General features: G+C 41.1%; 1 protein-coding gene across 5 annotated transcripts in view; it reads right to left on the minus strand.

Annotated features, from left to right (window-relative positions):
- Positions 1–25,565, minus strand: part of LOC139757955 (uncharacterized) — a 751,714-nt gene that overhangs the window by 363,418 nt on the left and 362,731 nt on the right. For all 5 annotated transcript variants that reach the window (XM_071678938.1, XM_071678930.1, XM_071678921.1 and 2 more), the window contains exon 6: positions 12,054–12,095. In XM_071678938.1, the coding sequence (XP_071535039.1) occupies positions 12,054–12,095 (42 nt within the window). The remainder of the gene's footprint in view (positions 1–12,053; positions 12,096–25,565) is intronic.

Here is a 25,565-nt window from a genome sequence, read left to right on the forward strand (position 1 = left end):
AATATTACAATACCAACAATAAAAAACTTTAGATGTATATTTTTCCAACTACTTTCACTTGATAAGAGTCAAGTTCTGAGATTTTTCAAAACAATGCACTAGAATGAGCATGAGTAAGGCCTGAGAGTCAAGCGAATAGCCACTATGAATGTTTCACTGTTTAATTCACCTATTTTGAAATACTAATCAATGATTATCATTATTTTCTCTCTTATTTGACTCTTACAATAACTGTAAAATCATAAAAGTATGTAAAATTACCAGCCTAACCAGTCACATGTACTGTCATCAAGGTTTGGCAGGCACTGGCAACACTGCCTCAACTTTTGCTAAAATCACCTTTTCCTGCTTCATCTTCATCAACTTTCAGTGGTGGATGAGGCATTGTCCATCAAATAACCCTCTATATGATCCAACGACAAACCATCATCGTCAAATAATTCAGGATCATCTTCTACCTGACCCTCCACATTTACACTCCATTCGGATTAACTTGGATAAGCTTTGCCTCCTTTCACTTGATTGGTTGGTTTGATTTTTCAACAATCAGTCAATTTACAGCTCCTTATCACTTCATCAGTTTACTTATTTACTTAAATATGAGTCTTCCTTTGTTATCTACAATAAATTTGTATCCAGAAGAAACAATAAAATTTTGACAAGTTGTTAACAATAATATTCAAATGAGAAAATATAGTATCTCAAAAATCTCAAAAATATGTATATAGGGTCTAGTCAAAATGGTTACCTGATAGGACCTACCATCATACTTTGGACTTCTGCATTACTATCTCTTAAAACAAATGGTAACCAAACAGACTTCTTGCTTTCATTAGTGCCTACCACCCCACCATCCACCAATTTCATATATCGTGGTGGGAAAGGCTTATCCGCCAAATTATCTGAATGGAGTATATTACAAAGCTACACAATTTCCTTCCTAGAAAACAAGAATGTGATGTCATTGGAATGGGTGGAGGATGACCAACTGTGGGAGATATGTCATGCATCACAATGTTGAAAACCCCCAAGGCTTGATGAGTGGCCTTGAAACTTAAGAATGAAGCTCAGTGTGTAAATATACATCTAGAAGAGCTGTCCAGCTCATGTAAATATCAGTCTAAAGCAGTTAAAGGTTAAAGTGCGAGCACGGACAGGCAGAACTCATTATCAACTTGGACTGAAGCTTAATGCAGGATCTGGATCTAATACCACAGGTCTTTCCCACACAGAATACAATTTTCTTCCTTACTATCAGGATTAATGGATTCATTGTCAGATAACTGCAATACAGACTCAAAACTAGAGGCACCACTACTCATAGCTCTTGTTAACTCCTCCATTTACAAAAGGTAGGCCCTTCAAAGTTCTTTGTTCAGTGGGAAAATGTTAGGTTTTTGCCGACAGGACCTTCAGCGTTTGGCTGGGACTAGAACATCAAAAGCATAGTCAGTGTCTCTTTCCAGAGAGGTTTATGATAGCAATATTTCATTTCAGTAGCTGGGACTGGCAGAATTTTGGGTTCATACCAATACTGTTTGGAGGAATTTGAACTCCATTCTCCTTAAATTTTGATATTCAGTCTTGGGTGCTTCTAACCCAACGACTGCAACTACTTTATATATTCAGTGTGCCCACAAATCAGCACTTTTCAGGGAAAACTAGCCATTTGAAAAAGTAAAAGAAAAAAAGAAGATTCTGAAAAAATTTATGTATGTCAATAGAGTCAAATGTTACTTACATGTGTGCTAAGCTTATCAAATAAATAAATACTCAAACTGCAACACTATCAGCCCTCCTAGCAGAATAATATACATATATCTCTTTATAATTTCCATTATGTTCCAATGGATATATACATCTATATTCACTATTCATATTCTATGCTGCTTTGGAGCATGAAAATGACGTATTATGTTCCACAGTGCTTTTGAGCATCACTGAGTAATTGAAAAAGTAGGGATAAAGGATGCAGAAGCACTTTTTGAAATGCCAGTAACTGTTTCCTAGTTCCGTACACTGCTATTTACCCTGCTCAGTATTTTCATTTGCCCCAGAGAATATACAGTACACTCAAGTCAATTCCCAGGGGCAAACCAAACCACATACTGCACTTCAGCAGTCAGTGGGTTAATGGAGCCAGGTTACTGCCTGATGAATTTATTTCTTTTGGATGTGAATACTCAGCGACCCTCATTCCAGTTGCTCTCAGACATTTTGGAGAAGTATCTATCAGATACTTAGCAAGCACTACATTGAAATGTCAATTGATATCAATATCTATGATGAGTTCTCAAAGATAACCAAATTACTCACTGACCCTTTGTTCTTGTGCTGAAGGAGCAGATTTTCCATGGATTGATTTGATTAAAAGCGTTGCATTATTTCAGAAGACTGGGGAATCACAATGTATCCTTTTCAATTCCTTTGACCAGTCCCAGAACTAACAAAGTTGGAAGAGGACTAGAGGCAAATTTCTAATTTGTAGTACAAAATCTCTATCTAGTTTCTTATCATTCAAAAAAGTCTGCTGAAAGTCACTGCTTACACTTTTATCAAACCTGCAAGGAAGCAGATGAAAGAATGGCCCACCTCCCATGCTTCTCATGCCATAAGCATCTTTTGAGCAAGCCATCACTGCTTCCCTAAATACATCCCATTCCTCCCCCACTCCCCTTACACCCTTTGTTCTCACCTTTGTCCATTCTGTACTCAGTCTCTCCTGGTACTTTCTCACAGAGGTCTCCTTCCCAAGCTCACTTACTCTCACCACTCTCTTCACCCCAACATTCTCTCTTCTTTTCTGAAAACCTCTACAAATCTCCACCCCCAACATTCTCTCTTCTTTTCTGAAAACCTCTACAAATCTCCACATTTGCCTCCACAAGATAATGAACAGACATCCCTCCAGTTGCACTTCTCAGCACATTAACATCCAAAAGTCTCTCTTTCATGCACCTATCAATTAACACATAATCCAATAACACCCTCTGGCCATCTCTCCTACTTACATTTGTATACTTATGTATATCTCTCTTTCCAAACCAGGTATTCCCAATCACCAATCCTTTTTCAGCACATAAATCTACAAGCTCTTCACCATTTCCATCTACAACAATGAACACCCCATGTACACCAATTATTCCCTCAACTACCACATTACGCACCTTTGCATTCAAATCACCCATCACTATAACTCTGTGTCGTGCATCAAAACTAATAACACACTCACTCAGCTGCTCCCACAACACTTGCCTTTCATGATCTTTCTTCTCATGCCCAGGTGCATATGCACCAATAATCACCCATCCCTCTCCATCTGCTTTCAGTTTTATCCATATCAATCTAGAGTTTACTTTCTTACACTATCACACACTCCCACCATTCCTGTTTCAGGAGTAGTGCTACTCCTCAGGAGTAGTGCTCTCATCCTCTCACTAACCCCTGACTTTACTCCCAAGACATTCCTAAACCCCTCTTCCCCTTTACCTTTGAGCTTTGTTTCACTCAGAGCCAATACATCCAGGTTCCTTTCCTCAAACCTACTACCTACCTCTCCTTTTTTCTCATCTTGGTTACATCCACACACATTTAGAACACCCCAAGCTGAGCCTTCAAGGAGGATGAGCATTCCCCGCATGACTCCTTCTGTTTCCCCTTTTAGAAAGTTAAAATACAAGGAGGGGAGGGTTTCTAGCCCCCTGCTCCCGTCCCCTTTAGTCACCTTCTACGACACGTGAGGAATGCGTGAGAAGTATTCTTTCTCCCCTATCCCCAGGGTTAGGGGAGGAAACACTGGAAGAAGTGAAGTGTTTTAGATTTCTGGGAGTGGATTTGGCAGCGGATGGACACATGGAAGTGGAGGTGAATTATAGGGTGGGGGAGGGGGCAAAAGTTCTGGGAGCGTTGAAGAATGTGTGGAAGTCGAGAACATCATCTTAGAAAGCAAAAATGGGTATGTTTGAAGGAATAGTGGTTCCAACAATGTTATATGGTTGCGTGGTGTGGGCTATAGATAGAGTTGCGCGGAGGAGGGTGGATGTGCTGGAAATGAGATGTTTGAGGACAATGTGTGGTGTTAGTGGTTTGATCGAGTTACTAATAATAGAGTAAGAGAGATGTGTAGTAATAAAAAGAGTGTGGTTGAGAGAGCAGAAGAGGGTGTTTTGAAATGGTTTGGTCACATGGAGAAAATGAGTGAGGAAAGATTGACCAAGAGGATATATGTGCTAGAGGTGGAGGGAACGAGGAGAAGTGGTAGACCAAATTGGAGGTGGAAAGATGGAGTGAAAAAGATTTTGAGTGATCGGGGCCTGAACATGCAGGAGGGTGAAAGGCATGCAAGGAATAGAGTGAATTGGAACGACATGGTATACCGGGGTTGACATGCTGTCAATGGATTGAACCAGGGCGTGTGAAGCATCTGGGGTAAACCATGGAAAGTTCTGTGGGGCCTGGATGTGGAAAGGGAGCTGTGGTTTCAGTGCATTATACATGACAACTAGAGACTGAGTGTGAACGAATGTGGCCTTTGTTGTCTTTTCCTAGTGCTACCTAACACACATGCGGGGGGAGAGGGTTGTTATTTCATGTGTGGTGGGGTAGCGATGAGAATGAAAAAAGGCAGACAGTATGAATTATGTAATGTGTATATATGTATATGTCTGTGTATGTATATATATGTATACACTGAGATGTAGAGGTATGTATATTTGCTTGTGTGCATGTGTATGTATATACATGTGTATGTGGGTGGGTTGGGCCATTCTTTCATCTGTTTCCTTGCGCTACCTCACTAACGCGGGAGACAGCGACAAAGCAAAATAAAATAAATTTTTTTTCTTTTTTTTTTTGCTTTGTCGCTGTCTCCCACGTTTGCGAGGTAGCGCAAGGAAACAGACGAAAGAAATGGCCCAACCCACCCCCATACACATGTATATACATACATCCACACACGCAAATATACATACCTACACAGCTTTCCATGGTTTACCCCAGACGCTTCACATGCCCTGATTCAATCCACTGACAGCATGTCAACCCCGGTATACCACATCGCTCCAATTCACTCTATTCCTTGCCCTCCTTTCACCCTCCTGCATGTTCAGACCCCGATCACCCAAAATCTTTTTCACTCCATCTTTCCACCTCCAATTTGGTCTCCCTCTTCTCGTTCCCTCCACCTCCGACACATATATCCTCTTGGTCAATCTTTCCTCACTCATTCTCTCCATGTGCCCAAACCATTTCAAAACACCCTCTTCTGCTCTCTCAACCACGCTCTTTTTATTTCCACACATCTCTCTTACCCTTACGTTACTTACTCGATCAAACCACCTCACACCACACATTGTCCTCAAACCTCTCATTTCCAGCACATCCATCCTCCTGCGCACCACTCTATCCATAGCCCACACCTCGCAACCATACAACATTGTTGGAACCACTATTCCTTCAAACATACCCATTTTTGCTTTCCGAGATAATGTTCTCGACTTCCACACATTCTTCAAGGCTCCCAGAATTTTCGCCCCCTCCCCCATCCTATGATCCACTTCCGCTTCCATGGTTCCATCCGCTGCCAGATCCATTCCCAGATATCTAAAACACTTTACTTCCTCCAGTTTTTCTCCATTCAAACTCACCTCCCAATTGACTTGACCCTCAACCCTACTGTACCTAATAACCTTGCTCTTATTCACATTTACTCTTAACTTTCTTCTTTCACACACTTTACCAAACTCAGTCACCAGCTTCTGCAGTTTCTCACATATATCATTATTTTACTTTGTCGCTGTCTCCCGCGTTTGCGAGGTAGCACAAGGAAACAGATGAAAGAAATGGCCCAACCCACCCCCATACACATGTATATACATACACGTCCACACACACAAATATACACACCCATACATCTCAATGTACACATATATATACACACACAGACACATACATATATACACATACACACAATTCACACTGCCTTTATTCATTCCCATCGCCACCTCGCCACACATGGAATAACATCCCCCTCCCCCCTCATGTGTGCAAGGTAGTGCTAGGAAAAGACAATAAAGGCCCCATTCGTTCACACTCAGTCTCTAGCTGTCACGCAATAATGCCCGAAACCACAGCTCCCTTTCCACATCCAGGCCCCACAGAACTTTCCATGGTTTACCCCAGACGCTTCACATGCCCTGATTCAATCCGCTGACAGCACGTCAACCCCGGTATACCACATCGATCCAATTCATTCTATTCCTTGCCCTCCTTTCACCCTCCTGCATGTTCAGGCCCCGATCACACAAAATCTTTTCCACTCCATCTTTCCACCTCCAATTTGGTCTCCCACTTCTCCTCATTCCCTCCACCTCCGACACATATATCCTCTTGGTCAATCTTTCCTCACTCATTCTCTCCATGTGCCCAAACCATTTCAAAACACCCTCTTCTGCTCTCTCAACCATGCTCTTTTTATTTCCACACATCTCTCTTACCCTTACGTTACTTACTTGATCAAACCACCTCACACCACACATTGTCCTCAAACATCTCACTTCCAGCACATCCATCCTCCTGCGCACAACTCTATCCATAGCCCACACCTCGCAACCATACAACATTGTTGGAACCACTATTCCTTCAAACATACCCATTTTTGCTTTCCGAGATAATGTTCTCGACTTCCACACATTCTTCAAGGCTTCCAGGATTTTCGCCCCCTCCCCCACCCTATGATCCACTTCTGCATCCATGGTTCCATCCACTGCCAGATCCACTCCCAGATATCTAAAACACTTCACTTCCTCCAGTTTTTCTCCATTCAAACTTACCTCCCAATTGACTTGACCCTCAACCCTACTGTACCTAATAACCTTGCTCTTATTCACATTTACTCTTAACTTTCTTCTTTCACACACTTTACCAAACTCAGTCACCAGCTTCTGCAGTTTCTCACATGAATCAGCCACCAGCGCTGTATCATCAGCGAACAACAACTGACTCACTTCCCAAGCTCTCTCATCCACAACAGACTTCATACTTGCCCCTCTTTCCATATATATATATTATCCCTGGGGATGGGGAGAAAGAATACTTCCCACGTATTCCCTGCGTGTCGTAGAAGGCGACTAAAAGGGAAGGGAGCGGGGGGCTGGAAATCCTCCCCTCTTCATTTTTTTTTTTTTTAATTTTCCAAAAGAAGGAACAGAGAACGAGGCCAGGTGAGGATATTCTCTCAGAGGCCCAGTCCTCTGTTCTTAACGCTACCTTGCTAACGCGGGAAATGGCGAATAGTATGAAAGAAAGAAAGAAATATATATATATATATATATATATATATATATATATATATATATATATTGACACATATATCCTCTTTGTTAATCCTCCTTACTTGTCCTCACGAGTCCAAATTATTTCCAAATATATATATATATATATATATATATATTTTTTTTTTTTTTTTTTTTTTTATACTTTGTCGCTGTCTCCCGCGTTTGCGAGGTAGCGCAAGGAAACAGACGAAAGAAATGGCCCAACCCCCCCCCCATACACATGTACATACACACGTCCACACACGCAAATATACATACCTACACAGCTTTCCATGGTTTACCCCAGACGCTTCACATGCCTTGCTTCAATCCACTGACAGCACGTCAACCCCTGTATACCACATGACTCCAATTCACTCTATTTCTTGCCCTCCTTTCACCCTCCTGCATGTTCAGGCCCCGATCACACAAAATCTTTTTCACTCCATCTTTCCACCTCCAATTTGGTCTCCCTCTTCTCCTCGTTCCCTTCACCTCCGACACATATATCCTCTTGGTCAATCTCTCCTCACTCATTCTCTCCATGTGCCCAAACCATTTCAAAACATCCTCTTCTGCTCTCTCAACCACGCTCTTTTTATTTCCACACATCTCTCTTACCCTTACATTACTTACTCGATCAAACCACCTCACACCACACATTGTCCTCAAACATCTCATTTCCAGCACATCCATCCTCCTGCGCACATCTCTATCCATAGCCCATGCCTCGCAACCATACAACATTGTTGGAACCACTATTCCCTCAAACATACCCATTTTTGCTTTCCGAGATAATGTTCTCGACTTCCACACATTTTTCAAGGCTCCCAAAATTTTCGCCCCCTCCCCCACCCTATGATCCACTTCCGCTTCCATGGTTCCATCCGCTGACAGATCCACTCCCAGATATCTAAAACACTTCACTTCCTCCAGTTTTTCTCCATTCAAACTCACCTCCCAATTGACTTGACCCTCAACCCTACTGTACCTAATAACCTTGCTCTTATTCACATTTACTCTCAACTTTCTTCTTCCACACACTTTACCAAACTCAGTCACCAGCTTCTGCAGTTTCTCACATGAATCAGCCACCAGCGCTGTATCATCAGCGAACAACAACTGACTCACTTCCCAAGCTCTCTCATCCCCAACAGACTTCATACTTGCCCCTCTTTCCAGGACTCTTGCATTTACCTCCCTTACAACCCCATCCATAAACAAATTAAACAACCATGGAGACATCACACACCCCTGCCGCAAACCTACATTCACTGAGAACCAATCACTTTCCTCTCTTCCTACACGTACACATGCCTTATATATATATATATATATATATATATATATATATATATATATTTTATATTTATTTTGCTTTGTCGCTGTCTCCCGCGTTTGCGAGGTAGCGCAAGGAAACAGACGAAAGAAATGGCCCAACCCACCCCCATACCCATGTATATACATACACGTCCACACACACAAATATACATACCTATACATCTCAATGTACACATATATATACACACACAGACACATACATATATACCCATGCACACAAATCACAGTCTGCCTTTATTCATTCCCATCGCCACCTCGCCACACATGGAATACCATCCCCCTCCCCCCTCATGTGTGCGAGGTAGTGCTAGGAAAAGACAACAAAGTCCCCATTCGTTCACACTCAGTCTCTAGCTGTCATGCAATAATGCCCGAAACCACAGCTCCCTTTCCACATACATGCCCCACAGAACTTTCCATGGTTTACCCCAGACGCTTCACATGCCCTGATTCAATCCACTGACAGCATGTCAACCCCGGTATACCACATCGATCCAATTCACTCTATTCCTTGCCCTCCTTTCACCCTCCTGCATGTTCAGGCCCCGATCACTCAAAATCTTTTTCACTCCATCTTTCCACCTCCAATTTGGTCTCCCACTTCTCCTCGTTCCCTCCATCTCCGACAAATATATTCTCTTGGTCAATCTTTCCTCACTCATTCTCTCCATGTGCCCAAACCATTTCAAAACACCCTCTTCTGCTCTCTCAACCACGCTCTTTTTATTTCCACACATCTCTCTTACCCTTACATTACTTACTCGATCAAACCACCTCACACCACACATTGTCCTCAACCATCTCATTTCCAGCACATCCATCCTCCTGCGCACAACTCTATCCATAGCCCACACCTCGCAACCATACAACATTGTTGGAACCACTATTCCTTCAAACATACCCATTTTTGCTTTCCGAGATAATGTTCTCGACTTCCACACATTCTTCAAGGCTCCCAGGATTTTCGCCCCCTCCCCCACCCTATGATTCACTTCCGCTTCCATGGTTCCATCCGCTGCCAGATCCACTCCCAGATATCTAAAACACTTTACTTCCTCTAGTTTTTCTCCATTCAAACTTATAATTTTCATTTTTTTTTTATTTTTGCTTTGTTGCTGTCTCCCGCATTTGGGAGGTAGTATATATATATATATATATATATATATATATATATATATATATATATATATATATATATATATATATATGAAAGGATCACAATTTTGCGCGTGATCAAGATATTCCGATGAGTCCACGGGGAAAATGAAACACGAAAAGTTCCCAAGTGCACTTTCGTGTAATAATCACATCATCAGGGGAGACACAAGAGAGAAATATAAAAGTCAGTTGATATACATCGAAGAGACGAAGCTAGGACACCATTTGGTAAACATGTGATTGTCTAAAACATACAACGAGCATTCATAAACTTATCATTTTACAAAGCTTATCAACAATAAAGTTATCTAATTTGTATAGACCATCACTAATATTAAGATTATAATTCTTTGTGTATTTAATAATAGAAGATTCAATGACATTTCTCTTGGTAATAGAGTTAGAGTTAATGACTGAGATGGCATTACTCCAGTCAATACAATGATCATAGTTTTTAACATGATCAAAGAAGGCATTTGATTCTTGTCCCGTTCTTATACTATATTTATGTTGCTTAAGTCTAACAGAAAGATCCTTACCAGTCTGACCAACATAAAACTTATCACAGTTTCCACAAGGCACTTTATAGATGCAACTAAGAGAATTTTCTGGTAAATTCCTGATTAAGACATTCTTTATAGTATTATTGTTGCTAAAGGCAACATTTACATTAAAGGATTTAAGCAACATGGGAAGCAAAGTGAAATTATTATTAAAAGGGAGAACTAAAAGATTCTTGGTGTCAATGGGAGGTTTGGGCTCAACTCTATAAAATGATTTCTTTGCTAACTTAAGGGATTTATCAATGAAAGATCTAGGGTACTTTAACTTAGATCCCCCGTGGATTCATAGGAATATATATATATATATATATATATATATATATATATATATATATATATATATATATATATATATATATATATACATACATATATATACATACATATATATACTAACTAATAATAATAATTTCAACAAATCCTACTCAGATAGTGCACATCAAAAAGTGTGCAAGAACCAACAGGTAACTCATCTGAACAACAAAGTACTGAGTTTTGAAATCAATTTCTTTAATAAGTTTCAAAGTAATAAATGTGATAAGGACTAGTGAAAATTAATCAAATTAACAGATACTAATACAAAAACAAAATAATATCATTACCACTACTTCTATTACTAACATCAATATCAACATTAACATAAACAATTAAACAAAACATAGAAAATCTATGTTTCTAAAATACAAGACCTCTCAAAATTTGTAGTCCAGCATATTCAAGATAACCACCAACTTGGCGGATGAGTTTCCAGTAAACAATTTCAGTTGAATTTTCTTTAAATATATGATAAGAGTGCCTACTGTAGAGTGCACATACTGTACTGTATTTACAAAAATCAAAAGTACATAACATCAAGAATTTGCATTAGATATACAAAACACTGTTATGGTTGTGATATATTCAAACCAAAATCCGTGGCCTACAGAATACACGTATCTTATGTCTATAATCCTTAAAAATCCAGAATACATACATAGCTTTCTCCCTGTGATTACGGATGTTTGATATTCAACATGTAATAACAATCTAACTGCACAAGTTGTTTCCTATCATTTTCTCACCTGCTGCTACTTAATTCATGTGTAAAACTTCACTTACAGCCTTTAAACTTGCCATCAATTGCTCCTCTGTCTCACCTCAGCAAAGAATTTCAAAGATCATATATGCTCCCTGAACAATTCAGTACATTTCTAATGTAAGTACTGGGCAATAGAAGCTATAATATTCATAACAGCCTGGACAAAAAGGTGAGACCTTTCCATTAAGATAACTTTATGAATATATCAAATAAAACATGGAAATACAGAAAAGCTACAGAAAAAATCATATTCTGAAATATGCCTTTATCAACTGATCATCCACAGCTTGCTTAAGCATGGAAAATTGTTATTCAATCATAACTTTCAGAATATAATATTTTGCATCAGTGTATACCCACAATATTCTAAAACATCCTTTTAATTCTTAACAATCCACAGAAAACTTTTTCTGTGAAAATTCAAGTAAATTAACACAAAGTGACCAATTAAAAACCTATCAATAAGAATGAATACAAAAATGATGACAATAACTACCAGTCTTATCACTCTGTACAGAAGTGGTATATGTACATTATTAAAGGAGTTTTAGAACACAGTGGGTTAGAAAGTGGATACCAGTTAAAAGTTTTTGTACTTACCCTGTGAAAGTTCATCTGGTGCAGTCGGCCCAAGAGGGGAATCTGAATAAGAAAAGTGAAAATATAAATCATCAAGATCTATAATCAATCTTAATCCTTATCATATAACCTTGTGTTCAACCATTCTTTGTAAACCAAATAATATTTCTAGAAGAAGAGTGCTTTGCGTGTGTTTGTTTCATATATATTTGCCAATTCCCACATTAGCAAGGAAATGTTAAGAACAGAGGACTGAACTTTAGAGGAAATATCCTCACTTGGCCCTCAACTCTGTACCTTCTTTTGGAAAATTAAAAGCATGAGGGAAGGATTTCCAGCCCCCACTACCTCACCTTTTACTCGCCTTCTATGACATGCAGGGAATACATAATGTTTCTCCCCTATGCCCATGTAAAATATATATCATTTTATTCATTCATTATACTTAACTGCTGTTAAGTATGTCAAGTATGTATGTACATGGGCATATGTGGGCATTTATGTATACATATTTATGTATATATATTTATGTATTTATATTTTATTTATTCTATTTTGCTTTGTCGCTGTCTCCCGCGTTAGTGAGGTAGCGCAAGGAAACAGACGAAAGAATGGCCCAACCCGCCCACATACACATGTATATACATACACGCCCACACACGCAAATATACATACCTATACATCTCAGTGTACACATATATATACACACACAGACATTCACATATATACACATGTACATTATTCATACTGCCTGCCTTTATTTGTTCCCATCGCCACCCCTCCACACATGGAATAACAACCCCCTCCCCCCTCATGTGTGCGAGGTAGCGCTAGGAAAAACAAAGGCCCTATTTGTTCACACTCAGTCTCTAGCTGTCATGTAATAATGCACCGAAACCACAGCTCCCTTTCCACATCCAGGCCCCACACACTTTCCATGGTTTACCCCAGACGCTTCACATACCCTGGTTCAATCCACTGACCACGGTATACCACATCGTTCCAATTCACTCTATTCCTTGCACGCCTTTCACCCTCCTGCATGTTCAGGCCCCGATCACTCAAAATCTTTTTCACTCCATCTTTCCACCTCCAATTTGGTCTCCCACTTCTCCTTGTTCCCTCCACCTCTAACACATACATCCTCTTGGTCAATCTTTCCCCACTCATTCTCTCCATGTGACCAAACCATTTCAAAACACCCTCTTCTGCTCTCTCAACCACACTCTTTTTATTTCCACACATCTCTCTCACCCTTACATTACTTACTCGATCAAACCACCTCACACCACATGTCCTCAAACATCTCATTTCCAGCACATCCATCCTCCTGCGCACAACTCTATCCATAGCTCAAGCCTCACAACCATACAACATTGTTGGAACCACTATTCCTTCAAACATACTCATTTTTGCTTTCCGAGATAAAGTTCTCGACTTCCAAACATTCTTCAAGGCACATAGAATTTTCGCCCCCTCCCCCACCCTATGATTCACTTCCGCTTCCATGGTTCCATCCGCTGCCAGATCCACTCCCAGATATCTAAAACACTTTACTTCCTCCAGTTTTTCTCCATTCAAACTTACCTCCCAATTGACTTGACCCTCAACCCTACTGTACCTAATAACCTTGCTCTTATTCACATTTACTCTTTCTTCTTTCACACACTTTTCCAAACTCAGTCACCAGCTTCTGCAGTTTCTTACATGAATCAGCCACCAGCGCTGTATCATCAGCGAACAACAACTGATTCACTTCCGAAGCTCTCTCATCCACAACAGACTGCATACTTGCCCCTCTTTCCAAAACTCTTGCATTCACCTCCCTAACAAACCCATCCATAAACAAATTAAACAACCATGGAGACATCACACACCCCTGCCGCAAACCTACATTCACTGAGAACCAATCACTTTCCTCTCTTCCTACACGTACACATGCCTTACATCCTCGATAAAAACTTTTCACTGCTTCTAACAACTTGCCTCCCACACCATATATTCTTAAAACCTTCCACAGAGCATCTCTATCAACTCTATCATATGCCTTCTCCAGATCCATAAATGCTACATACAAATCCATTTGTTTTTCTAAGTATTTCTCACATACATTCTTCAAAGCAAACACCTGATCCACACATCCTCTACCACTTCTGAAATCATCCTGCTCTTCCCCAGTCTGATGCTCTGTACATTCCTTCACCCTCTCAATCAATACCCTCCCATATAATTTACCAGGAATACTCAACAAACTTATACTTCTGTAATTTGAGCACTCACTCTTATCCCCTTTGCCTTTGTACAATGGCACTATGCAAGCATTCCGCCAATCCTCAGGCACCTCACCATGAGTCATACATATATTAAATAACCTTACCAACCAGTCAACAATACAGTCACCCCCTTCTTTAATAAATTCCACTGCAACACCATCCAAACCTGCTGCTTTGCCGGCTTTCATCTTCCGTAAAGCTTTTACTACCTCTTCTCTGTTTACCAAATCATTTTCCCTAACCCTCTCACTTTGCACACCACCTCGACCAAAACACCCTATACCTGCCACTCTATCATCAAACACATTCAACAAACCTTCAAAATACTCAACTCCATCTCCTTCTCACATCACCACTACTTGTTATCACCTTCCGATTAGCCCCCTTCACTGAAGTTCCCATTTGCTCCCTTGTCTTACACATTTTATTTACCTCCTTCCAAAACATCTTTTTATTCTCCCTGAAATTTAATGATACTCTCTCACCCCAACTCTCATTTGCCCTCTTTTTCACATCTTGCACCTTTCTCTTGACCTCCTGCCTCTTTCTTTTATACCTCTCCCACTCATCTGCATTTTTTGCCTGCAAAAATCGTTCAAATGCCTCTCTCTTCTCTTTCACTAATAATCTTACTTCTTATTTCCACCACTCACTACCTTATCTAATCAACCCACCTCCCACTCTTCTCATGCCACAAGCATCTTTTGCGCAATCCATCACTGCTTCCCTAAATACATCCCATTCCTCCCCCACTCCCCTTACCTCCTTTGTTCTCACCTTTTTCCATTCTGTACTCAGTCTCTCCTGGTACTTCCTCACACAAGTCTCCTTCCCAAGCTCACTTACTCTCACCACTCTCTTCATCCCAACATTCTCTCTTCTTTTCTGAAAACCCCCACAAATCTTCACCTTCGCCTCCACAAGATAATGATCAGACATCCCTCTCAGCACATTAACATCCAAATGTCTCTCTTTCCTGCGTCTATCAATTAACACGTAATCCAATAACCCTCTCTGGCCATCTCTCCTACTTACATACGTATACTTATTTATGTATATATAAAAGAATACTTCCCACTCATTCCTCACGTGTCATAGAAGGTGACTAAAGGGGACAGGAGCAGGGGGCCAGAAACCCTTCCCTCCTTGTCTTGTATTCTAACTTTCTAAAAGGGGAAACAGAAGAAGGAGTCATGTGGGGAGTGCTCATCCTCCTCGAAGGCTCAGATTGGGGTGTCTAAATGTGTGTGGATGTAACCAAGATGAGAAAAAAGGAGAGATAGATAGTACGTTTGAGGAAAGGGACCTGGATGTTTTGGCTCTGAGTGAAACGAAGATCAAGGGTAAAGGGGAAGAGTGGTTTGGGAATGTCTTGGGAGTAAAGTCATGGGTTAGCAAGAGGACAAGAGCAAGGGAAGGAGTAGCACTACTCCTGAAACAGGAGTGGTGGGAATATGTGATAGAGTGTTAGAAAGTAAACTCTAGATTGATATGGGTAAAACTGAAAGTGGATGGAGAGAGATGGGTGATTATTGGTACATATGCACATGGGCATGAGAGGAAAGATCATGAGAGGCAAGTGTTTTGGGAGCAGCTGAATGAGTGTGCTAGTAGTTTTGATGCACGAGACCGGGTTATAGTGATGGGTGATTTGAATGCAAAGGTGAGTAATGTTGCAGTTGAGGGAATAATTGGTATACATGGGGTGTTCAGTGTTGTAAATGGAAATGGTGAAGAGCTTGTAGATTTATGTGCTAAAAAAAGACTGGTGATTGGGAATACCAGGTTTAAAAAGAGAGATATACATAAGTATACATACGTAAGTAGGAGAGATGGCCAGAGAGTGTTATTGGATTACGTGTTAATTGATAGGCGCGCGAAAGAGAGACTTTTGGATGTTAATATGCTGAGAGGTGCAACTGGAGGGATGTCTGATCATTATCTTGTGGAGGTGAAGGTGAAAATTTGTAGAGGTTTTCAGAAAAGAAGGGAGAATGTTGGGGTGAAGAAAGTGGTGAGAGTAAGTGAGCTTAGGAAGGAGACTTGTGTGAGTAAGTAAGTACCAGGAGAGACTGAGTACAGAATGGAAAAAGGTAAGAACAAAGGAGGTAAGGGAAGTGGGGGGAGGAATGGGATGTATTTAGGGAAGCAGTGATGGATTGCACAAAAGATGCTTGTGGCATGAGAAGCATGGGAGGTGGGCAGATTTGAAAGGGTAGTGAATGGTGGGATGAAGAAGTAAGATTATTAGTGAAAGAGAAGAGAGAGGCATTTGGACGATTTTTGCAGGCAAATAATGCAAATGAGTGGGAGATGTATAAAAGAAAAAGGCAGGAGGTCAAGAGAAAGGTGCAAGAGGTGAAAAAGCGGGCAAATGAGAGTTGGAGTGAGAGAGTATCATTAAATTTTAGGGAGAATAAAAAGATGTTTTGGAAGGAGGTAAATAAAGTGCGTAACACAAGGGAACAAATGGGAACTTCAGTGAAGGGGGCTAATGGGGAGGTGATAACAAGTAGTGGTGATGTGAGAAGGAGATGGAGTGAGTATTTTGAAGGTTTGTTGAATGTGTTTGATGATAGAGTGGCAGGTATAGGGTGTTTTGGTCGAGGTGGTATGTAAAGTGAGAGGGTTAGGGAAAATGATTTGGTAAAAAAAGAAGTAGTAAAAGCTTTGCAGAAGATGAAAGCTGGCAAGGCAGCAGGTTTGGATGGTATGGCAGTGGAATTTATTAAAAAAGGGGGTGACTGTATTGTTGACTGGTTGGTAAGGTTCTTTAATGTATGTACGATTAATGGTGAGGTGCCTGAGGATTGGCGGAATGCCTGCATAGTGCCAGGGTATAAAGGCAAAGGGGATAAGAGTGAGTGCTCAAATTACAGAGGTATAAGTTTGTTGAAAACTTTTAGCTAAAAGTTTGTTTTCTAAATTGTTTCTTACATTTTTCATATGTGTATATATGTATGTGTGTGTGTGTGTGTGTGTGTGTGTGTGTGTGTATATATATATGTATATTATCCCTGGGGATAGGGGTGAAAGAATGCTTCCCACGTGTTCCTCGCGTGTCGTAGAAAGCGACTAGAGGGGACGGGAGCGGGGGGCCGGAAATCCTCCCCTCCTTGTATTAACTTTCTAAAATGGGAAACAGAAGAAGGAGTCACGCGGGGAGTGCTCATCCTCCTCGAAGGCTCAGAGTGGGGTGCCTAAATGTGTGTGGATGTAACCAAGATGTGAAAAAAGGAGAGATAGGTAGTATGTTTGAGGAAAGGAACCTGGATGTTTTGGCTCTGAGTGAAACGAAGCTCAAGGGTAAAGGGGAAGAGTGGTTTGGAAATGTCTGGGGAGTGAAGTCAGGGGTTAGTGAGAGGACAAGAGCAAGGGAAGGAGTAGCAATACTCCTGAAACAGGAGTTGTGGGAGTATGTGATAGAATGTAAGAAAGTAAATTCTCGATTAATATGGGTAAAATTGAAAGTTGATGGAGAGAGGTGGGTGATTATTGGTGCATATGCACCTGGGCATGAGAAGAAAGATCATGAGAGGCAAGTGTTTTGGGAGCAGCTAAATGAGTGTGTTAGCGGTTTTGATGCACGAGACCGGGTTATAGTGATGGGTGATTTGAATGCAAAGGTGAGTAATGTGGCAGTTGAGGGAATAATTGGTATGCATGGGGTGTTCAGTGTTGTAAATGGAAATGGTGAAGAGCTTGTAGATTTATGTGCTGAAAAAGGACTGATGATTGGGAATACCTGGTTTAAAAAGCGAGATATACATAAGTATACTTATGTAAGTAGGAGAGATGGCCAGAGAGCATTATTGGATTACGTGTTAATTGACAGGCGTGCGAAAGAGAGACTTTTGGATGTCAATGTGCTGAGAGGTGCAACTGGAGGGATGTCTGATCATTATCTTGTGGAGGCTAAGGTGAAGATTAGTATGGGTTTTCAGAAAAGAAGAGTGAATGTTGGGGTGAAGAAGGTGGTGAGAGTAAGTGAGCTTGGGAAGGAGACCTGTGTGAAGAAGTATCAGGAGAGACTATGTACAGAATGGAAAAAGGTGAGAACAATGGAAGTAAGGGGAGTGGGGGAGGAATGGGATGTATTTAGGGAATCAGTGATGGATTGCGCAAAAGATGCTTGTGGCATGAGAAGAGTGGGAGGTGGGCTGTTTAGAAAGGGTAGTGAGTGGTGGGATGAAGAAGTAAGAGTATTAGTGAAAGAGAAGAGAGAGGCATTTGGACGATTTTTGCAGGGAAAAAATGCAATTGAGTGGGAGAAGTATAAAAGAAAGAGACAGGAGGTCAAGAGAAAGGTGCAAGAGGTGAAAAAAAGGGCAAATGAGAGTTGGGGTGAGAGACTATCAGTAAATTTTAGGGAGAATAAAAAGATGTTCTGGAAGGAGGTAAATAGGGTGCGTAAGACAAGGGAGCAAATGGGAACTTCAGTGAAGGGCGCAAATGGGGAGGTGATAACAAGTAGTGGTGATGTGAGAAGGAGATGGAATGAGTATTTTGAAGGTTTGTTGAATGTGTCTGATGACAGAGTGGCAGATATAGGGTGTTTGGGTCGAGGTGGTGTGCAAAGTGAGAGGGTTAGGGAAAATGATTTGGTAAACAGAGAAGAGGTAGTAAAAGCTTTGCGGAAGATGAAAGCCGGCAAGGCAGCAGGTTTGGATGGTATTGCTGTGGAATTTATTAAAAAAGGGGGTGACTGTATTGTTGACTGGTTGGTAAGGTTATTTAATGCATGTATGACTCATGGTGAGGTGCCTGAGGATTGGCGGAATGCGTGCATAGTGCCATTGTACAAAGGCAAAGGGGATAAGAGTGAGTGCGCAAATTACAGAGGTATAAGTTTGTTGAGTATTCCTGGTAAATTATATGGGAGGGTATTGATTGAGAGGGTGAAGGCATGTACAGAGCATCAGATTGGGGAAGAGCAGTGTGGTTTCAGAAGTGGTAGAGGATGTGTGGATCAGGTGTTTGCTTTGAAGAATGTATGTGAGAAATACTTAGAAAAGCAAATGGATTTGTATGTAGCATTTATGGATCTGGAGAAGGCATATGATAGAGTTGATAGAGATGCTCTGTGGAAGGTATTAAGAATATATGGTGTGGGAGGCAAGTTGTTAGAAGCAGTGAAAAGTTTTTATCGAGGATGTAAGGCATGTGTACGTGTAGGAAGAGAGGAAAGTGATTGGTTCTCAGTGAATGTAGGTTTGCGGCAGGGGTGTGTGATGTCTCCATGGTTGTTTAATTTGTTTATGGATGGGGTTGTTAGGGAGGTAAATGCAAGAGTCTTGGAAAGAGGGGCAAGTATGAAATCTGTTGGGGATGAGAGAGCTTGGGAAGTGAGTCAGTTGTTGTTCGCTGATGATACAGCGCTGGTGGCGGATTCATGTGAGAAACTGCAGAAGCTGGTGACGGAGTTTGGTAAAGTGTGTGGAAGAAGAAAGTTAAGAGTAAATGTGAATAAGAGCAAGGTTATTAGGTACAGTAGGGTTGAGGGTCAAGTCAATTGGGAGGTGAGTTTGAATGGTGAAAAACTGGAGGAAGTGAAGTGTTTTAGATATCTTGGAGTGGATCTGTCAGCGGATGGAACCATGGAAGCGGAAGTGGATCATAGGGTGGGGGAGGGGGCGAAAATTTTGGGAGCCTTGAAAAATGTGTGGAAGTCGAGAACATTATCCCGGAAAGCAAAAATGGGTATGTTTGAAGGAATAGTAGTTCCAACAATGTTGTATGGTTGCGAGGCGTGGGCTATGGATAGAGTTGTGCGCAGGAGGATGGATGTGCTGGAAATGAGATGTTTGAGGACAATGTGTGGTGTGAGGTGGTTTGATCGAGTAAGTAACGTAAGGGTAAGAGAGATGTGTGGAAATAAAAAGAGCGTGGTTGAGAGAGCAGAAGAGGGTGTTTTAAAATGGTTTGGGCACATGGAGAGAATGAGTGAGGAAAGATTGACCAAGAGGATATATGTGTCGGAGGTGGAGGGAACGAGGAGAAGAGGGAGACCAAATTGGAGGTGGAAAGATGGAGTGAAAAAGATTTTGTGTGATCGGGGCCTGAACATGCAGGAGGGTGAAAGGAGGGCAAGGAATAGAGTGAATTGGAGCGATGTGGTATACAGGGGTTGACGTGCTGTCAGTGGATTGAATCAAGGCATGTGAAGCGTCCGGGGTAAACCATGGAAAGCTGTGTAGGTATGTATATTTGTGTGTGTGGACGTGTGTATGTACATGTGTATGGGGGGGGTTGGGCCATTTCTTTCGTCTGTTTCCTTGCGCTACCTCGCAAACGCGGGAGACAGCGACAAAGTATAAAAAAAAAAAAAAAAATAAAAAAAAAAGTTTGTTTGATATTCCTGGTAAATTATATGAGGAAATTGATTGAAGGGTTAAGGAATGTACAGAGCATCAATAGGGAAGAGCAGTGTGGTTTCAGAATGGTAAGGATGTGTGGATCAGTGTTTGCCTTTAAAGAATGTATGTGAGAAATACAAAGCAAAGCAAATGGATTTGTTTGTAGCATTTATGGATCAGGAGATGGCATATGATAAGGTTTGATAGAGATGCACTGTGGAAGGTATTAGAATAATGGGTGTGGGAGGCAAGTTGTAGAAGCATGAAAAGTTTTTATCGAGGATGTAATCATGTGTACGGTTAGGAAGAAGGAAAGTGATTGGTTCCTCATGAAATGTAGGATTATGGCAGGGGTGTGTGTGTCTCCATGGTTGTTTAATTTGTTTTATGGATTGGGTTGTTAGGGAGGTGAATGCAAAGTTTAGAAAGAGGGGGCTAAGTAATAATCTGTTGGGAAGAGAGCTTGGGAAGTGAGTCCAGATGTTGTTCCGTGATGATACAGCGCTGGTGGCTGATTCATTGAGAAACTGCAGAAGCTGGTGACTGTGGGAAGTTTTGGTAAGTGTGTGAAAGAAGAAAGGTAAGAGTAAATGAGAAATAAAGCAAGGTTATTAGTACTTATGGTTGAGGGTCCAATCAATTGGGAGGTAAGTTAGAATGGAGAAAAAGCTGGAGGAAGTAAAGAGTTTTAGATATCTGGGAGTGGATCTGGCAGCGGATGGAACCATGGAAGCGAAGGGGGCGACAATTCTGGGACTTGAAGAAAGAGTGGAATCAAGAACATTATCTCGGAAAGCAAAAATGGGTATGTTTGAAGGAATAGTGGTTGCAACAATGTTTATGGTTGCGAGCGTGGCTATGATAAGTTGTGCGTCAGGAAGATGGATGTGCGGAAAATGAGAATTTTGAACAATGTGTGGTGTGAGGTGGTTTGATCGAGTAATAACTAAGGTAAAGAGAGATGCACTGGAAATAAAAAGAGCGTGGTTGAGATAGCAAAGAGGGTGTTTTGAAATGGTTTGGGCAATTGGAGAGACTAGTGAGGAAAGATTGACCAAGAGGATATATAATGTCGAGGGTGGAGGAACGAGGAGAAGTGGGGAGACCAAATTTTAAGGTTTAAAGATGGATTGAAAAAGATTTTGAGTGATCGGCTGAATCATAGCAGAGGTAAAGCGGGCCAAGGACTAAGAGAATTGGATCGATTGGTATACCTACGGGTTGAAACGTGCTCATGGATTGAATCAGGGCATGTGAAGCATCTGGGAAAAACCATGGAAAGCTGTGTAGGTATGTATATTTGGCGTGTGTGGACGTATGTAAATACATGTGGTGGGGTTATGGGTGGGGTTGGGCCATTTCATTTCGTCTGTTTCCTTGCGCTACTCGCAAACGCGGGAGACAGCGGAAAAATATATATAATATATATATAATATATAATATATATATATATATAATATATAATATAATAATATGAAGGGCAGTGAAGCGTCTGGGTAAACCATGGAAAGCTGTGTAAGGTATGTATATTTGTGTGTGTGGACTAAGATATACATGTGTATGTGTGGTTGGGCCATTTCATTCTTTTCGTTCTGATTCCTTGCGCACCTCGCAAAACGCGATATAGCGGGCAAAAAAAAAATGAGGAGTTGGGGGGCTGGAAATCCTCCCCTCCTCATCTTTTTTTTTTTTTATTTTCCAAAAGAAGGAACAGAGTTGGGGGCCAGGTGAGGATAATTCCCTCAAAGCCAATCCTCTGTTTCTTTGAAAGAAAAAGATACAAATATATATATTTATATAATATAAAATATATATTATATATATTATAATATAATGGGAAGTGATTCAGTTGTTGTTCACTGATGATACAGCGCTGGTGGCTGATCATGTGAGAAACTGCAGAAGCTGGTGACTGAGGTTTTGGTAAAGTGTTGGAAGAAGAAAGTTAAAGTAAATGTGAATAAGAGCAAGGTTATTAGGTACAGTAGGGTAAGGGTCAAGTCAAATTTGGAGGTGATTTGAATGGAAGAAAAACTGGAGGAAGTGAAGTGTTTTTAGTTATCAGGAGTGATCTGTCAGCGGATGGAACCATGGAAGCCCGAAGTGTATCATAGGTGGGGGAGGGCAAAATTTGGGAGCCTTGAAAAATGTGTGGAAGTCCGAGAACATATCTCGGAATGCAAATATGGGTATTTTGAAGAATAGTATTCCAACAATGTGTAGGGTTGCGAGGCGTGGCTATGTATTAGAGTTTTGCGCAAGATGATGTGCTGGAAAATTGAGAATGTTTTGAGCAATGTTTGGTGTGAGGTGTTTGATCGAGTATTAACGAAAGGGCTAAGAGAAGTGTGGAAATAAAAAAGCGTGGTTGAGAGAGTCATAAGAGGGGTGTTTTTGAAATGGATTGGGCACATGGAAAAAGAGTGAGAAAGATTTACCAAGGAAATATTGTCGGAGTGGAGGAACGAGGAGAAAGGAGACCAAATTGATGTGAAAGAGGAGTGAAAAAGATTTTGTGTGATCGGGGCCTGAACTTTCAGGAGGGTGAAAGGAGGGCATAGGATAGAGTGAATGGAGCGATGTGGTATACAGGGGTTACGTGCCTTGTCAGTTGGAGTTTGAATTCAAGGCAATGTGAAGCGCTGGGTAAACCATGAAAGCTGTGATAGTTATGTATAATTGCGTAAGTGGACGGTGTATGTGTTGGGACCATTTCTTCGTCTGTTTCCTTGCGCTACCATCGCAAACGAGGGAACAACAGCGACAAGTATAAAAAAAAAAAAAAAAAAAAAAAAAAAAAATATATAATAATAATATATATATATTTCTCACATACAATTCCTTAAAGCAAACACCTGAATCCACACATCCACTCCACATTCTGACACCACACAGCACTTCCCCAATCTGATGCTCTGTACATCCTTCACCCTCTCAATCAACAAACCTCCCATAAAATTAACCAGGAATACTCCACAAACTATACCTTCTGTAACTTTAAGCACTCACGCTTTCCCCTTTGCCTTTGACAATGGCACTATGGCACGCATTCCTTCCGCCAATCCTCACACCTCACAATGAGTCATACATACATTAAATAACCTTAACCACCACTCACAATACTGTCACCCCCTTTTTTTTTAATAATTCCACTGCAATAATACATCCAAACCTGCTGCCATGCCGCTTTCATCTTCCGCAAACTTTCACTTACCATCTTCTCTGTTTACAAATCATTTTCTCCCTAACCCTCTCACTTTGCACACTCAACCTCTCGACCTATACACCCTATATCTGCAACTCTATCATCAAACACATTCAACAAACCTTCAAACATACTCACTATGATAAATTCACTCCCATCCTCCTTCTCACATCACCAAACTGTTATCACCTCCCCATTTGCGCCCCTTCCACTGAAGTTCCCATTTGCTCCCTGTCTTAACGCACTTTCTTTACCTCCTTCCAGAACATCTTTTTATTCTCCTTAAAATTTAATGATCTCTCTCACCCCAACTCTCATTATGCCCTTTTTTTCATCACCTACTTGCACCTATCTCTTGACCTCCTGTCTCATTTCTTTTATACATCCCCCACTCAATTGCATTTTTTTCCCAGCAAAAATCATCCAAAATGCCTCTCTCTTCTCTTAACATATCACTAGACACTTACTCTTCTTCCCACCACTCACTACCCTTTCGAATCAAACCCACCTCCCACGCTTCTCATTCTCAAGCCACAAGCATCATTTAGGGCGCAATCCCAGCACTGAATCCTAAATACATCCCATTCCTCCCCACATCCCCCTTACTTCCATTGTTCTCCCACATTTTTCCATTCTGTACTCACTCTCCTGTACTATAAATTACCTCACACACCCCTTCCCAAGCACACTTACACCTCCACCACCTCTTCAACCCCGAAATTCAATCTTCTTTTCTGAAAACCCATACAAATCTTCCACCTTAGCCACCACAAGATAATGATCAGACATCCCTCCAGTTGCACCTCTCAGCACATTAACATCCAAAAGTCTCTCTTTCGCACGCCTGTCAATTAACACGTAATCCAATAACGCTCTCTGGCCATCTCTCCTACTTACATAAGTATACTTATGTATATCTCGCTTTTTAAACCAGGTATTCCCAATCATCAGTCCTTTTTCAGCACATAAATCTACAAGCTCTTCACCATTTCCATTTACAACACTGAACACCCCATGTATACCAATTATTCCCTCAACTGCCACATTACTCACCTTTGCATTCAAATCACCCATCACTATAACCCGGTCTCGTGCATCAAAACCACTAACACACTCATTCAGCTGCTCCCAAAACACTTGCCTCTCATGATCTTTCTTCTCATGCCCAGGGTGCATATGCACCAATAATCACCCACCTCTCTCCATCAACTTTCAGTTTTACCCATATTAATCGAGAATTTACTTTCTTACATTCTATCAAAACTCCCACAACTCCTGTTTCATGATATTGCTACTCCTCCCTTGCTCTTGATGTCCTCTCACTAACCCCTTACTTTATCCCAAACATTCCCAAACCACTCTTCCCCTTACCCCTTTGACTTCGTTTCACTCAAAGCCAAAAACTCCAGGTTCCTTTCCTCAAAACATACTAAACCTCTCCCTCCGTTTTTTCACATCTTGTTACAACCACACACATTTAGGCACCCACAACTGAGCCTTCGAGAGGATGTGAAGTGGCACTCCCGTGTGACTCCTCCTTCTTTTCCCCATTTTAAAAGTTTAATACAAGGATGGGAGGATTTCTGGCCCCCGCTCCCTCCCCCTATCGCTTTCTATAACACACGAGGAATACTGGAATATTCTTCCACCCCTATCCCAGATTATGTATTAGCATTTAAGGATCTGGAGAAGGCATATA

Source organism: Panulirus ornatus, chromosome 2 (genome assembly GCF_036320965.1).
Source record: "Panulirus ornatus isolate Po-2019 chromosome 2, ASM3632096v1, whole genome shotgun sequence".
NCBI classification, from domain to species: Eukaryota; Metazoa; Arthropoda; class Malacostraca; order Decapoda; family Palinuridae; genus Panulirus; species Panulirus ornatus.